This window comes from Anabrus simplex, chromosome 2, assembly GCF_040414725.1.
Source record: "Anabrus simplex isolate iqAnaSimp1 chromosome 2, ASM4041472v1, whole genome shotgun sequence".
NCBI classification, from domain to species: Eukaryota; Metazoa; Arthropoda; class Insecta; order Orthoptera; family Tettigoniidae; genus Anabrus; species Anabrus simplex.
The window spans coordinates 435,367,316-435,385,421 of record NC_090266.1 but is presented as its reverse complement, the minus strand read 5'-3'; the positions used below and the strand labels follow the sequence as shown (position 1 = coordinate 435,385,421).

The 18,106-nt window shown below is 39.3% G+C and overlaps 1 protein-coding gene across 1 annotated transcript in view; it reads right to left on the bottom strand.

Moving 5' to 3' along the window:
• LOC136864181 (atrial natriuretic peptide receptor 1) overlaps positions 1-18,106 on the bottom strand; it is a 2,019,422-nt gene that overhangs the window by 680,130 nt on the left and 1,321,186 nt on the right. The window contains exon 5 of the mRNA XM_068226191.1: positions 11,153-11,244. Within this exon, the coding sequence (XP_068082292.1) occupies positions 11,153-11,244 (92 nt within the window). The remainder of the gene's footprint in view (positions 1-11,152; positions 11,245-18,106) is intronic.

Here is an 18,106-nt window from a genome sequence, read left to right as displayed (position 1 = left end):
ACGTTGCCATGGTAACCTGTATGTTCATTGTCAGTCTGTCGGTCACTCAATGAAGAGCATAATACCAGCGGAAAATTGTAAGTTTCTCCGTCATGTGAAGGAAACCTTTCTGGTTTTCCTATAAACCCCCGTCTATTCAAAGATTTTAAAGTGATATGCATATTGAAACATTCCACGGTATGAGTATACTATAAATATGAAGTTTGGTTGAGATCTAACCAGCCGTTTCGACGTGATGGTGGAAAAACCATTCTGGTTTTCCTATAAAGCCCCCGTCCGTTCAAAGATTTTAAAATGATATGCATATCGAAACCTTCCCCGGGATGAGTATACTCTAAATATGAAGTTGGGTTGAGATCTATCCAGCCGTTTAACGTGATGGTGGAACAGGCAAACAGACAGACAAACCGACAGACAAACAGACAAACAGACACGAAGCGTAAAAACCACCGATTCGGTCTTGATTTGACCTAAAACGGATAAATATCTGAAAAATTGGCAAATCAAAAGAAATTACAGACAGCGGACCCCCTACAATTTTATTTATATAGATTATCTGTGTAAATGTTTCTAACACAACATCTGCCTGTTAAGTAATCTATCTATCTATATAAATAAAATTGTAAGGGGTCCGCTGTTTGTTTGCCTGTTTGTCTGTCTGTTTGTCTGTTCCACCATCACGTCGAAACGGCTAGATACATCTCAACCAAACTTCATATTTAGAGTATACTCATCCCGAGGAAGGTTTCGATACGCATATCATTTTAAAATATTTGAATACACGGGGGGTTTATAGGAAAACCAGAATGGTTTTTCCACCATCCCGTCGAAACGGATGGATAGATCTCAACCAAACTTAATATTTAGAGCACACTCACCCCGGGGAAGGTTCCGATATGCATATCATTTTAAAATCTTTGAACAGACGGGGGGTTTATAGGAAAACCAGAATGGTTCTTCCACCATCACGTCGAAACGGCTGGATAGATCTCAACCAAACTTAAAATTTAGAATATACTCATCTCGGGGAAGGTTTCGATATGCATATCATTTTAAAATCTTTGAATAGACGGGGGTTTATAGGAAAACAAGGATGGTTGTCCTCCATTTTCTCTTATACTATTGATTTTCTGTAAACTTCGTTTACCGTACGTGAAACGTCTCTTCATTACAACCAACTTTCGTTATGTTCATAATTTACATTAGTCTTCATATGACGGGGAAATTTACAGTTTTCCGCTGGAATCATGCTCTGCCTTGAGTGACCGACAGACCGACAACGAACATACAGGTTACCATGGCAACGTCTCTGACTGCATGCCAGCAGTGAAGTAATGTGTTGCCATTTTCCTCATCATGCTTTTAAATTCGTGGTTGTTCCTTGCGTAGAAGGCAAGAGAGGCTTCAATCGGCCTATCTGCGGGATATTGGCGGAATATCGTTGGAGTTTACAACCGCCCTCGAATAGATTAAGTAATAACACCATTAGTCATCTCCTTATAATTTGTTTACTTAAGAATCACTGGACCTAAATTTCTCCTCTGTTACCGCTTTATTATATCCATAACTCACACTAGCATAATTTATTGAGGGGCATTTGATTTTCCAATACATTCACTTGGCATTTACATATTTGTCGTTATCCGGCTGTCCTCAGTTATAATTCATTTTCTATTACTTTCAACTTTCTTAACTGTATTATTCTCTTCCTTAATTACGCCGTATGTACGCGAGTGCTACAAACTACTGGATGTATTTCCACCAAGACTCATATTTAGAATACGCCTGTCCTTGACAGGTTTTAGGGCAAATATTGTTTCTAAATCCCTGACCTGACTGGGGGTTTATACGAAACAGAAACTGGATTTTGCACTTCCACAAAATATACACAACCAACGTTAATTTAAATCTACCTGCCTTGGTAGAAATTAATTTCTAAACCTTTTTTCTCATGTGCATCATTTCGATACGAGGATTAATAAGGGAGATATCATTATCGGACCGTTTTTCTGTACAAGTCCCATCGGACTTAACTCACGAGCGGGTGCGTGTAAAGCATATTCCTTACAACTTGAAAATTACTGAAGACATTCGAAACAAGATTTATATTTAGCATCCACCTGTCCAAAGGTAGATTTTAAACGTAAATAACATTTCATGTTCCGGAATGGACTGGCGGTTTATAGGGAACACAAATGGTGATTTTACTCTCCCACAATATATACAGAACAAGACCAACCTGACTGGAAATTGAAAAAACGTGATGGAATTCCTCCTCTAAACCTTTTTTCCATGTGCATTTTTTCGTCAGGAGGATTAATAAGGGAGACATCATGAATGGTCAGTTTTGCAGGTTAAGTCCAGCGGGCATAGCCCAAAAGATGTTTTTCATGGAGCAGATTCCCTATCTATATAAATCAAATCATAACGACTGTGTGCTTCTAACTGACTATTTTAGCGAAATTTTCGTACAGCTTTCCGTTTAAGGGGTAATAATGACCATCTCCATAATTTTTGGTTTAGTTTCCTGAAAGTCCTAATTTTTACCCGCCTCGACCAAAATCCAGATTGCGGCTTAATCTGCCAGAAGAAAAAGAAGATAATTGAAATTTGACAAAATTATACGTTTTAGCCTGTAACGAACGGAAAACATCCAGGATCATTAAATTTTTCACATTTATCCCCGAAGAATATCGAAATATGCAGGCAATTTTAATTATGGTGCAGACCTTCGGAAATTCCTATCACATAACAGACTGCACAATCTCCGTTCAATTTCTCTATTAATCGATGTTAAGTCAGTTTGGAATTTCACGAAAGTTGGCCCACCCGGTAGCCATATGTGAGCCAAATGCTATGTACGTAGCTGTCACATAATTATCCGAAAAGTAATGTAATGTGAGATAATCTTACAAAAACGTTACCTTGTTCCACGTTTCTAACTCAGTCTGACCCAAGAATAGATGACATATCATAGGACCAGCCATTTAGGCCACTAAATCCGGCGTGTCTTATGGTATAATCCTTTGTCGATATGACGTACGTTTAGTAGCAGTTAATCTGTAAATGAAGGTCTTCAATATTGTAAACACGCATATACTTTCGTATGTCGATCTATATATATTCACTGATGTCGATTTGTAGCGATCGAGAAAGGGTGGGTCTGCTATTGTAATCAGTACTCCCCACACCGACTTTGACTGGCAGTAGGAAAGGGTTCCTTCTCCAACTCCTGTGTAACTGTCATTAGTAAGGAAGGCCTACAATAGTAATGAATAGTTCACTTCTCGATTTGACTTGCAGAAGGCAAGTGAGCATGCAGTTTTGTTTATAACTCCCCTACCCGATTTTGTTTGGCAGTAGGCAAGGGTGCCCGCCATTATAAAGAAATGTTCTCATCTAAAATGTGACTGGCATTAGGCATAGTGGCCCGCTATTTTGATGGAAACTCACCAGCTTTGTGTGACTGGCAGTAAGGTAGCTGGAAATAGGAAAATGGACCTGGCATTATAATGGTAACTGCACAACTCAATTTCGAGTGATAGTAGGGTAATTGCCTGCCATTATAATAAAAACTGTAATCTGTGTGGAAGTAGGAAAGGGGGCTGCCATTTTAACGATACTCCCCAAATCGATTCCGTACGCGTAGTAGGCAATGGAGCCTGCAATTATAATGTAAACTTCCCAACTCGATTGTGAATGGCAGTAGACAAGTGAGCCTGCCGTTATATCACGAATACATAACAAATCTTTTACATTGGAAACAACGTACGGGGACCTCCCCATGCTCTTTCTCGGATAACGCTAAGAGACATGCAATTTTAAAACAATCTTATTTCCTGCATGTACACTATTTACGTCGAAATTCGAATACAATGTAGAATACCGTAGCGAAGCACGGGTACATTCGCTAGTAAAAAATAATGTTTTAATACTTCATCTCATTGTCAGGTAAAGGAAAATTCATGGTGCGTTTAGGAAATATATTTCCGATAATTATGCTGTCCATTCTAGCCACGACAGCACCATTTTTCCAAAAAAATAGATAATCAATAACGCTTTATTTACGCTGAAATAGGAGTGCTGAACGCAACTTCCAGAATCGTCACTGGTACCATAATGATGGCCTAAATAACTGCAGTTGAGCTGTATACATTAAGATTACAACATTTTAAATACAAATGATGCAAGCTATTCATCTCTAGGGCTTTGAAATATGATGTCTCTAGTTTCTACTTCTTCGACTCGGCATTTTTTAAATTTAATGTTTCTCTTGTACTTTGTATCATTAATTTGTGAAATAAATCGATCAATACATAATCAAAAGTAATCCAGCTATTATTATCATTATAATTAATTAGAAAATAACCAACTTAATCTGAAGCGCTGCGCAGTGCGGAGCGTTCATGTGTGTCGTCCTCATTTTGACCGCTGTTGAATGAACTCGATCTAAGTTGACTCAGGCAAAATGGATCGCTCGCGTGTGGCCGGCTTTAAACCTATTCACTAGTACTCTCTAAACCATTAATGTTAAAACTGTACCAAGGCAATAAATGAGCAGGCCTGGCAATCGGGTTTGGAGATAAATGAGGAAGCTCGCCATTTTCATTAACGCAATTCGTGGTTTCCATTTCCGTGAGATGGGTATGGACTCCTTTGAAAAAGAATAATGGGAACTTGTATGATTTGTTATAAAACGCAGTTGGGGTTATGAGTGAAGAATGTAAATTAATTTTTTTTTTGCTAGGGGCTTTACGTCGTACCGACACAGATAGGTCTTATGGCGACGATGGGATAGGAAAGGCCTAGGAGTTGGAAGGAAGCGGCCGTGGCCTTAATTAAGGTACAGCCCCAGCATTTGCCTGGTGTGAAAATGGGAAACCACGGAAAACCATCTTCAGGGCTGCCGATAGTGGGATTCGAACCTACTATCTCCCGGATGCAAGCTCACAGCCGCGCGCCTCTACGCGCACGGCTAACTCGCCCGGTAGTAAATTAATTTGTTGTGTTGGTAATCAAGATTCCATTTGACTAGAAACGAATAACATTCAAGTTAGAGGATATAAGGATGAGTACGTGAAACTAGAAGATATTTCTGTTGATCTTACGCCGCATCTACGCAGTCAGGTCGTATGGCGACAATGGGATTAAAGGGAGGAAGTGGAAGGAATTGACCGTGGCCTAAATTTAGATACTGCCCCAACATTACAAATATGAAACCACTGAGAGCTATCTGCAGGGATGCCGACAGTGATGAACTATGAACTCTGTATTCCAATGTACCCCATTGCAGGTCTGTTCAGATCTATTTTGGCCTCTCACACCCAGCGAGTTGGCTACACGGTTTGAATCACGTAGCAATATACAACTGCTCTTGTGAGAAATTACTGAAGTGCTTCAAGAATTACTGTAGGGCATGCACTGCTGATTGCAGTTCGAAGATTAGAAACAGAACTACTGGTTGCATTTACCGGCTTACGTGCCATTATACCGAGTCAGGGGCTGCACGGCTTCGGACACGTAGATGTCAGCTTGCATTTGGGAAATATTAGGTGCAAGCACCACTGTTGCAGCCCTAAAGATGGTGTTCCATGGTTTCCCATGTTCACACCAGTCAAATGAATATGTTACACCTGTATTAAGGCTACGGCCGCTTCCTTTCCACTCCTAGCCCTTCCTATCCTGTCGTCGCCGTAAGACCTATCAGTGTCGCAGCGACGTAAAGCACAGTTATAAAAAAAAAAAAGTTACAGTTTTACTTCTGGAACAGTTATTTATCATCATCATCATCATCTGTTTACACTCCAGGTTCGGCTTTTCCCTCGGACTCAGCGAGGGATCCCACTTCTACCGCCAGGGCAGTGTCCTGGAGCTTCAGACTCTTGGTCGGGGATACAACTGGGGAGAATGACCAGTACCTCGCCCAGGCGGCCTCACCTGCTATGCTGAACAGGGGCCTTGTGGAGGGATGGGAAGATTGGAAGGGATAGACAAGGAAGAGGGAAGGAAGCGGCCGTGGCCTTAAGTTAGGTACCATCCCGGCATTCGCCTGGAGGAGAAGTGGGAAACCACGGAAAACCACTTCGAGGATGGCTGAGGTGGGAATCGAACCCACCTCTACTCGGTTGACCACCCGAGGCTGAGTGGACCCCGTTCCAGCCCTCGTACCACTTTTCAAATTTTCGTGGTAGAGTCGGGAATCGAACCCGGACCTCCGGGGGTGGCAGCTAATCACGCTAACCACTACACCACAGAGGCGGACACAGTTATTTATTCTGTTTCTTAAGGGGTCGGTGCATCTTAAACTTTAAAATTAATTCGTTGGGGAAGATGAAACCGAACAGCAGATATTTTAGATTCAGGAGTCGAATGGACTGCATCACTATTGAACTGTCCACAGCTTTTGATAGGGTACATCATAGGAGACTGCTGACGATAATGAGGGCCCTTGGACTAGAAAAAGGGGTGGTTAAATGGGTCGCTAAATTTCTAGAAAATAGAACTCAGTGAATTTCAATATTGGAGCCAGTTTCATAGGAATTAAGTGGAATGAAACAAACACTGAACAAAGTTAAATGCCCTAGTAGGAAATAATACTGGTAAAAGAATTGCACACGTGATATACACTAGAGTCTTTAGTTACTAACAGCGAGCTCGATAGCTGCAGTCGCTTAAGTGCGGCCAGTATCCAGTATTCGGGAGATAGTAGGTTCGAACCCCACTGTCGGCAGCCCTGAAAATGGTTTTCCGTGGTTTCCCATTTTCACACTAGTCAAATGCTGGGGCTCTACCTTAATTCAGGCCACGGACGCTTCCCTCCCACTCCTAGCCCTTTCCTGTCCCATCGTCGCCATAAGACCTATCTATGTCGGTGCGACTTAAAGCAACTAGCAAAAATTTCTTTAATATTAATGTTATTTGCTTTACGTCCCACTAACTACTTTTACGGTTTTCGGAGATGCCGAGGTGCCGGAATGTTGTCCCTCAGGAGTTCTTTTACGTGCCAGTAAATTTACCGACACGAGGCTGACGTATTTGAGCACCTTCAAATACCACCAGACTGAGCCAGGATCGAACCTGCCAAGTTGGGGTCAGAAGGCCAGCGCCTCATCGTCTGAGCCACTCAGCCCGGCAGATATTTCTTTATTTCGAGTACTATGTTTTATAATTTAATTCTAATAACAATGTAAAATAAATCAACATATTGATACGAGTTGCCAAAACGATTAGATTCATTGCATGGGAGTCGTAATGGCCTTGTTTCTAAGCCTTAATGGAAGCATTGAACAAGAAACGCAGGGTCGGAATGAAACACATTCTGACTATTCGTGTATACGGAGTGTTTTGCACCGAAATTTAGCTGAATCACTTTGATAAATGTGTGTTGGAATCCCCGGAGTCATGATAACATGTATAAATGAACGAATTAGACAGTCATAATGAGAACCGCGATTTGAGATATAATCATGATCTGTGAGAGACAGTTTTCCTGTAACTCCTTTTTTTCCTTGAACATATTATGAAGAAAATGTTTAATTTCTCTACTACCCAAGAGTACGTGACCAACGAAATAAAAACACATCTCTCTTACAATTATGTTCAAAGTATATCCGTTACTTCTACGTGAGTACGCCACTGGACATGAAAATAAGATTTACATGCAAATTAAAGGGAAAATAGCCTAAACTATCTACCTCTTGAACGTAATTTACAAGATTCCTAAATTGTCTACTAAGGACATTAGCGCTCAATGAAGTGAAAAGAAGGATTAACGTAAACCATTTAATACATGGCTTAAGAGAGCCGAATCTACTCCTCCCAAATTGAAGACAGTGACAACGCTGGTTTAATGCATATTTAGTTGTCTTAGTTGAGACGAAATATGCTTGTGAGGGCAAAATGGTTAATGACCGAAACACGAAAGAATCAAATGGATTAATCGAATAAAGTAGTGGATTGCTGAAGATATACCTTATGTCTTTCCACGAGGACATCGATTTCAAGAGCAGTTCCAAGAACAAAACGTTTCAGTCGAAAGTGCTCGTTTGAATTTCAAATGTTATCTTTCCTTACAAAAGCTCTCTAGTCCCAGTGCACTCAGCGAGCATGTGGATGTATTTCCTTACTGCCTGAGCCAGCCACTTCATGTTTTGTGCATGGTGCACTAGAGCTGTTTATTGAAGTGTTGAAGAATGGAAATATATATACCCCGTGCAGACATGAACATAATGAAGAGAACGTGTGGACTCCAATAAAACATAATAGTTAATTTAATTTAAATTCGTGTGTCCATTTCTAGCCGAGTGCAGCCCTTGTAAGGCAGTCCCTCCGATGAGGGTGGGAGTCATCTGCCATGTGTAGGTAAATGCGTGTGTATGTGGAGGAGGATAGTGTTATGTGTGGTGTGTGAGTTGCAGGGATGTTGGGGACATCACAAATTCCCAGTCCCCGTGCCATTGGAATTAACCAATGAAGGTTAAAATCTCCGACCCGGCCGGGAATCGAACCCGGGACCCTCTGAACTGAAGGCCAGTACGCTGACCATTCAGACAACGAGTCGGACAAATACTCACATGTGTAGATCATTGTCAACACTGAAATAAACGGAACACTGCTTTAAAAATTATGGACGAAACCTATCCTTAAGGTGTAGAGCTTTGTTCCATCATCACGAATATTGATCTGGACAATGTCTTAAATGGAACGCACTCCACTATTATTCAGCTAAAATGTTTACACATTGACATACATCAGGCGTTATGAGAAACGAACTACGGAGTGGAGCATATATCATAAGCGAAAAAAAAATGTTAGTGCATATTTTAATTGTTACGAAAAATTACTTTTTAGTATAGTTGTATTATCAACTCTAAATTAATTTGCGTCGGGATATAACACAGTGGTTTTAGTCCTGGAAATTCTTCGCAACTACCTGCTCTGATTAATTCCATACTGAAGTACACAATAAACACCATCATATAAATTTGCATGTAAAAATATCCTAAATCCGGTAGGTATTGAAATATCTCGTCATAGTGACAGGTGTAATAATGTCTGAATGAATCTGGTCACTAGACCTCTAATTATACTGATCTGGGCTGAGTGGCTCAGACAGTTGAGGCGCTGGCCTTCTGACCTTAAATAGGCAGGTTCGATTCTGGCTCAGTCCGGTGGTATTTAAAGGTGTTCAAATACGTTAGCCTCATGTCGGTAGACCTAGATTTACTAGCAGGCAAATAGTCCCGCGGGACTAAATTCCGTCACCCCGGCGTCTCCGAAAACCATAAAAGTATTTATTGGGACGTAATGCCAAAAGCATTATTATTATTATTATTATTATTATTATTATTATTGAGAAAGAACACTAAAGATGATAACCCAATTAAATTCAATATATTCAGCAATACATTTCAATATTTACACTTATCAGGAATGAATTAACGGTACTATATCCCTGAACTCTTCCTTATATCCAAGCAATCATGTTCATGAAAAATAACTGATGACCTTACTTCTTTTCCTGATTTTCGAACTGAAATCCGCCCAATCAGTTTCGTAGTTGGTCATTAATACTCCATTATTCAGGAGCAAATGACCTTGTCAGTCACATTCTAATACACCGGAGCAGTGCATGTGCTAATTCTTGCAGCACCAACTATAACCCACTTTAATCATTCATCTACGTTTTTCACAAATCGGTTTGTACTGTTTGTTGTACGTTGAAGTTTTAGTGATGAGAAATCAACTCTCTATTCCAATGTACGCCATTTCACGTCTTTCAGGATTGATAATTATTATTTCACAGGTGAACAGTTAATGTCACTGTATCTCACAGACTACACGTCAAATAAACTCAACCGGCCTTCATATACCGAAGGTGGTTTGTCCGTGACACATCAAGTGGGGAGGGCCCTATAGCTTACTAAACTAGCTGGCACAATTCCATACATCCAACATCAACACGCATGCCCCATTCCTTCGTGTTGTTACAATCTTCAATTTGCGATGTATATGTGTTCTTATTCGTTTTGACTGCTTCCGTCTGCTCTCCTCTGACTTTAAGTGGATCCACTGCTTTCAAGGAGTTGCACATCGTTCACTTCCATCACCATTCGTTAACATAGCTGCATTCTAGATTTAAATATGTTTTGACATTTCTTCAGAATCATGAACGCAAGGAAACTTGTGAAGCAGTTATCTGCGATAATACATGATGTTTCACTCTTCATCTGTAAGTTTTTCACACCAGCATATTATTACAAACGCGTAAGCATTAAAACCACGCTTTATGATGAGTTATATATGTCGCGCAAATTAAGATATGTTGATTCTGAAATGTTTAATGAAACTAGGTTCTAGTTTGCAGACTTCACTAAATTAAAATTGCTCAAGGATTACTTCTTTTAAGCAAAAGAGATTTTGTAATACAGGCCTGTATACAAAATGAAACAGTTTACCCTTGCATCTCAAATCCTTGGAAGTGCTTCGGGACATCAATTTATATTACCTAACATATTATCAAACTTAATCCGTTAGGTATTGAAATATCTCCTTATAGTGACATGTGTAATAATGTCTGAAAGATTCTGCCAGGGGATTTATGTGCTTAAAATAAATTAATGTTTTCGTAGCAGGAACTGCTAAAAAGTCTACAATTCGTAGGCTGTGAGTAACTCCTTCTACGGACTTAGGACTTACGATTATCGAATATCCATAGTAGGACTAATTTAAACAATATTTTCTGAACTGCCATCTCATATTTAGTCCGCGACAAGGTAGACAATTACTATGATCTTCCCATGCAGATTATCATCATCATATTGCTCCCTCCATTAGGTATTTTTAAACAATAAATGTTTAATGACATCGTCTTTGTTGCAACGCGTGTGAACATTAAAAATTTATCGGCAATAATTCTTTCTCCTTATTGCGTCTCTGAGGATAAAAGGGTACCATAATCCTGTGAAATCAAGAATTAAATGTGAATATAAAAGAGTTTAGGGTCAATTTTTAAGACGGAAGTGAAAGATGTCGTTGAGGAATGGATAATTAGTTGTCGGGCAGTTATGTTGTAAACATTTGCATTTATGTAATAAACACCTTAATTATTTACAATGATAAAATATTTGTTAGGCAATAAGTTAATACTTGCCTGAAATCGTTCTGTTTGAGGATCCATATCCATGAGGGCATAGTCTGCAATACGGTCTCCGTTGTCATCTATTGTCACATCGCCAGTAATACCTGGAATAGAGATAGCACACATATAACTCACTCAATTCCTACGAAAATATGGTCATATCAACAGATGCAAAGTTCACGATCAATAAATGAATGAATTTTGCACACACTAGTAGAGACAACTGCATCTACAGGGTATTACATGCTGCAGTGCGTGAAGCAGTATATTGTAGCGCAGGTATGTGAATAAGTGATTGAGGCTCAACCCTTGTGACATATAAATAGCATGGATTTTATTATTGTGTGGTGTCTTCTTAAATTATGGATTGATTTTATATGCTACTTCGACATACAGTCTTGTTTGAGGAATGATTCTCAGTCATATGGTCCATCTATATTAAAATATTGCTCTTATAACCAGACGGATCTCCACACGTACTAAGTACTGGACATTTTTAGATAAACATAATTCAGAAGGAGATGCTTTAAACAGTGAAAAGGTCCACTTCTTACGAAGAATTGTTTTTAAATACATTTCGTAAGATGCTATTGGCTTTACGTCGCACCAACACAGAAATGTCTTATGGCAACGAAGGGACCGGAAAGGTCTAGGACTGGGAAGGAAGCGGCCGTGGCCTTAATTAAGGTACAGCCCCAGCATTTGCCTGATGTGAAAATTGGAAACCACGGAAAATCATCTTCAGGGCTGCCGACAGTGTGGTTCGAACCTACTATCTCCCGAATACTGGAAACTGGTCGCACTTAAGCGACTGCAGCTATCGAGCTCGGTTTTCGTAAGATGTCAGTGGATTCTGTCGATACCAGAAGTACAAACCCGTTCAATCAAATCGTAAGGGCCAATCATATTTGACAACTTAAGATGATCAACTGCAAGTTTTATGTGGAGAGTATTTAAATATTACAACTTTCTAATATACACGGGATTTGTAAAATTTCAAATTTTGCCGCCTTAGCTCACAACATGTTATTTGATTGTTAGGACACTCTATTCCCAAAGTCTTTAATAACGTTGATCATATTTAATTTTTAAGTAGTTGACAACAAAGTAGGTAAGCTGGGCATGGAACTACACTAAAGGACTCAATAAACCTAGTCAATGACGTACGTTTTGCGTTTTAGTTTTACTTCTGAATGGAAGTAAAGAGAGTTCGATTGGGCAACATGTTTCTCAATTCAAAAAGAACTGTTGGGTTAGACAACATCCACTGCAATGTAACATGGAACGATGCATCATAGGGCTATCTAGTAGCACACTGGAACTACGCGGCCAAACATGAAACATGGAACGAGGCATCCTAAGGCTATCTAGTAGCACACTTGAACTACGCGGCAAGCGATGGTTAATTGTGTAGGAACCGTGGGTGTGGCCAGGCATAAAGAAAACAGTATGAGGGAAGAGTTGGAGAGTTTGAGGGAGATAATTAGGATTCCCTCAACTTACAGGAAGGAAAGTAGGCCTTTCTCAAACAATGTACAGGATGCAGTAGGTGTAAAATAGTGACGGGAAGAGAAGGGGGGAATTTCAGAAGACAAATGGTCTGATGTTTTTGGGGAAGGAGATTGCAGGCTAAGGGCACTACTCAGGTTCAGAGTACAGAACAGGTTTCCGTGAGAAATCGGTACGAATCACTGCAGGTAGAACAACAGAGTGAAAATGATGAACAGAGAACTGTTTCTGAGAAGTGTGGAAGTTGAAGGAAACGAAATGGTAGGAACGGGAATTGTAGAGTAGAGGATAGTTTAGACAAGTGGAACAGGGTCATGGGAGGGAGAAGAGGGAGAGGGAAGTAGCTTCTGCAGCAGTGAGGAAAGATAGGGCTGACCAGGAGGGGAGGAGATCAAATGAGGTAGGTAGAATTGAAGCTTTGGTCATGGGGGATTTTATTGTTAGACATATGGGGAATTTGTGTGTAGGAAAGGGAACCTGGCTAGAGTGTTATCCAGGAATTAGGTTAAGGCAGATATTGAGGAAATTACAAGAGAAGGGGGAGGGAAAGGGGAATGTGATACTGTTTAACGTTGGTACAAACAATGTTGGTCAAGCAGGCATAAGTACCAACATAGTTGGGGATGTGTGGGATCTAGTCAATGCAGCACGGGTGGAGTTTAAGGAAGATGAGATTGTTATCAGTGGAATACTGTGTAGGAGGGATACTGACTGAAAGGTGATTGGGGATTAAAGTGAGACTATGGAATGGGTATCTGAGAAACTGGTAGTGAGATTTCTAGATCCTAATGGGTGCGTAGGAGATAGGATCTGCGCTCAGATAGCCTTCACTTAAACCGCAGTGCTACATACAAGTTAGGAAATTTGTTCTGAAGGGTTGCAGGGAGGTACATTCAGACAAACGGGATGGTCTAGGGAGCGGTGATAAGGGTACAGGTATCTGGAAGTCAAGTAGGGATGACATAAAAATGTTACTGCTGAGCAGTAGAAGTACTGTAAAGAAAGGAATAGAATTAAGTAATGTAATAGATATGTACTTACCATATATTGTAATAGGAGATGAATTATGGCTGAGAAATTATATAACGGATGCAGAAATATTCTCACGGAACTGGAGTGTGTATCGTAGAGGTAGGATAGGAATGGTAGGGGGGGATTATTCATTCTAGCGAAAGAAGAATTTGTATGCTACGAAAAATTTAAAGATGATAAACATGAAATTCAATGTGTAAGGCTCACATCTAAAGATAATAGGTAACTTTAAGTCTTTGGAGTGCACAGACCGTGAAAGGGTAGCGCTGACGCTGATTCAGAATTATTTGATAAGATAATCAGCTATGTGGGAAACGATATGAAAAGGAACACGATTGTAGCGGGTGATCTCAATTTACAAAATGTCAATTGGGAAGGTTTGCGAACGACAGGAAACACGACCAACAAATGGAAAATAAGTCAACATGGGAATGGCAGCTGATTCAGAAAGTGACGGAACTAACTAGAGGGAAGAAAATCCTGGATGTAGTGCTGGTAAAAACAGATGAGCTCTATAGATCAACCGAAGTAAGAGATGGTATTAGTCATCACGAACCTGTTTTTGTCGTAGTTAAAAATAAATGTGATAGAAAGGAAGGTATTAAAACTAGGACTATTAGGCAGTACCATATGGCTGATAAAACAGGCATGAGGTTTAAGAAAGTAACTATGATCGTTGGAAAACGGTAAAGAAAAATGTAAAAGAGACTCTGAGATTGGTTTAAAGCAATTTTTGAGGAATGTGAAAATAAGTTTGTACCTTTGAAGGTGGTAAGGAATGGTAAACATCCACTATTCTTCTTCTTCTTGGGTTCCGGCCTTCTAAGGACCACGTTACAATTTCAATTCTTCCTCCTTAGTAAAACATCCACTATATTATAACAGATAAGTTAAGAGACTGAGAAGGAGTTGCCGGTTTGAGAGAAATAGTTAGAAATTGCTCTATAAGTAACGGGAAATTGAAGGAACTTACCAGGAAATTGTATCTAGCAAAGAAGTCAGCTAAGGAAAACATGATGGCAGGTATAATTGGCGGTCATACGAATTTTTGTGATAAATGGAAGGGTTTGTATAGGTACTTTAAGGCAGAAACTGGTTCCAAAAAGGACATTCCAGAAATCGTTTATGAACAAGGGGATTGTGCATGCCAGGATCTTCAAACGGCAGAAGTTTTCAGTCAGCAGTTAGAGGAAGTGAGTGATACTAAATAAGTATTAACATTTATCTATGAAGACAATGACATTTGCAATAGGATACAAAAGTTATAAACTATAAAGCAGCTGGAATTGATAAGGTTTCGGGGATATAATAAAGAAATGTTTACATGAAGGAGTTATAGCAAATTAATGGAGAGTTGCTATAGTAGCCCCTGTATATAAAGGAAAGGTTGATAGACATAAAACTAATATTTACAGGCCAGTCAGTTTGATATTCATTTCATGTAAGTTTTGAGTGTGTTTCACAAATAGGAAAAGTCCTCTCAGTTTCAATTACTGCATTGATGGGATGAATGTTCCTTTTTGGGGATTGCTGTAAGTGCCTAGGTGTTAATATATAGGAAAGATCTTCATTGGGGCAATCACATGAATATGATAGCAAATAAAAGGTAAAGATCTCTCTCTCTCTCTCTCTCTGCACATGGTTATGAGGGTATTTTGGGGTTGTAGTAAGAATGTAAAGGAGATTGCATGTAAGTCTCTGTAAGACCCCAGCTACTAGAGTATGATTCCCGTGTTTGGGACCCTCAACAGTATTGCTTGATTCAATAACTGGAAATAATCCAAAGAAAGGCAGCTCGATTTGTTCTGGGTAATTTCCAACAAAAGAGTAGCATTACAAAATTGTCGCAAAGATTGGAATGGTATCAGTAGACGAATAAGTTTGAGTGGTGAATGATCACATTATGAAGATAAAGATGGAATTTAAGAGGACAAATTGGAGCAAATATTCGTTTACAGGAAGGGGAGTCATAGACTGGAATAACTTACTAAGGGAGATGTTCAATAAATTTTCAATTGCTTTGCAATCGTTATTGAAATGGCTAGGAAATCAACGGATAGGGTATCTGCTACCTGGGCGACTGCCCTAAATGCGGATCAGTAGTGAAATAGTGATTGAATTAATTGATATTTGTCTGTTTCTGGCGAACTCCTGTCTGATTTGTCGGCGTCAGTTGCTACCACTAGCTGGTACAGCTATCATGTCTGCTGCTGTACTGCTTAATATGGATTGGAATATTACGTTCTCCTCTCAGTGTGGGGCAAAGATTTTTATATCCCGGGTGATCTAACTAAACCGAAGCATCTATCAATTAGCAGTAACATTTTTTGCAGTCCAGAATGTAGAACTTCAAACTTAATCAACAACGTTTGGACGTTGGAATTGAAACTCAGAACGTGGTAAATGTATATCGTACCAACTCTAAATGCTGGATTTCAATTGGGTACAAACTTTCAGTGCTATGATCTTGTGAGTGGCATAATTTATGCGTGTAGTCATGGTGAAATTATTGTAAATTTCAAACAGATTTTGGAATTTTAATGAAAAATGTTACTTTTCTACAAGTTGTTGACCGGGGAGGATAGCTCAGATGATAGATCACTGGCCTTCTGAGACCAAATTGGCAGGTTCGAACCTCGCTCAATCCGGTGACATTTAAAGGTGCTTAAATGTTCAAATATGTGAGCCTCCATTTGGTATATTTATTGTCACTTAAAATAACTCCTCCGGGACAACTCTCTGGCACATCGGTGTCTCCAAAAACAGTAAAAGTAATTAATGGGACGTAAGCATGAATAAAATAATGTCTTTTTCAAGATAGCGGTCATAGCCTTGCCTATATCGGTAAACAAGACCTGCAGTAACTAAATGATTTCCAGTGTGTAACCATGCCTCAAGATTTTGTGGAAGTGTTTTATTATGATTGTCTACACTGGCATCTTTCATTTACTACGTCGCTTTAAAGGAACTCATACTTACGCTCTGTTTATGTTTAACATGTTTTTAATTCTAATGTTACATTTGTTATTAGAATGCAAATTTTTACTATTTCCTTTATTTCCCATTCGGATCTGCGCTAAAATTTAAGTAAAGTTCTCCCCATTTTTAATTAATTTGATCTAAGATACGTGCACCATTTTCATTATTATTGAATTTATTTCCTGCTCTCATTTTCGATTTATGTTTTCCGATATCTGCGATAAACATTTTTCTCTTTTATTATGTGTTAGAAATGGAGATAAATGATTCCTGTGAATTCTCAGTTTTTATGAAAGTCAATTGTGCACTTGATTATGAATTATTGCAATCTTCCTATGTTCCTTGCCAGTCATCTTTTGTTTCCGTTATGCGGGTGCTGTGCTAATTATGTAACCGTCATTCCTCCTTTTCTATTGCTTTTCTTTTGTGAATTGTGCAAGTGGAATCTCGTTTATAGGGGGTGTGTCCATTGTTTGCTTAATGGGATTGTTTCCTTTCTTCAGTTGAGATTGTAATGGATCTAACGTGGTACTCCTCTTTTATGGTTCATTTGATTATTTCAAGGCACTATTAATTAAGAATTTTATGAAGGAGCTTCTCTTGAACGATTTCAAGCATTTTAAAATATTTTCCCTTCATACATTCCGGGCCATTTTAAAGAAGTGCATTAATTGTGGTTCACCTGAGCACTGAAAATACAGCTAGATTCTCCACCTGCTAATGACGTCACTTAAGTTTGTAGTTACTAGGGATACCAGCTAAATTAATTGAATACTTGCTGTATTTGATTGTAAATCCATTTCATTCATTTATTTGTCTTGGAAATCCTTCAATCACCTCAGGCCTTGGGTACGTCTGTCGTTGCTACCTTTTTTTTAAAAATTGAGATTTGACTGAACCTAAATATATTAATTTATTAAATTTTTGTTTAAGCAAATTTGTTGTTCCTATTTATTTGGTGGAAGGTTTGCCCTTTCATTCTGTTCAGGCCTCGTAAACATGTTTTGGGTGTGTGTCTCTTTCAGCTTCCCTAGGTTTGGGAGATTTATCCTCATTGGTACCATGTGTAAGGTAAGCACTGTGTGATAACTTCTACTTATTGATGTAAATTTTTTGGTAATTTTTTATTTCTTATGTTTTCTTGGGAACCGTTGTGTTGTGTTCTCCGTTTTCTATTTCCAAACTCCGAACTACTTCCTGTATCAATAGATGGATATCGTATCCAAAATATTCAGGCTAATTGCTGCAGTTCAAAACGGTTAAGGCTCGACGTTCACTAAGCAAACTATCGAAAAGAGTACTCTAAGTCTCATGATAGCCGACGTATTGATTCCAGCATACGCCACTGACGTCAGCCTCGTGTCGGTAGATTCATTGGCGCTTCAAATCATTTCCTCGACACACAATTCCAGCACATGAGCGCCTCTGAAACCTGTGAAAGTAGTA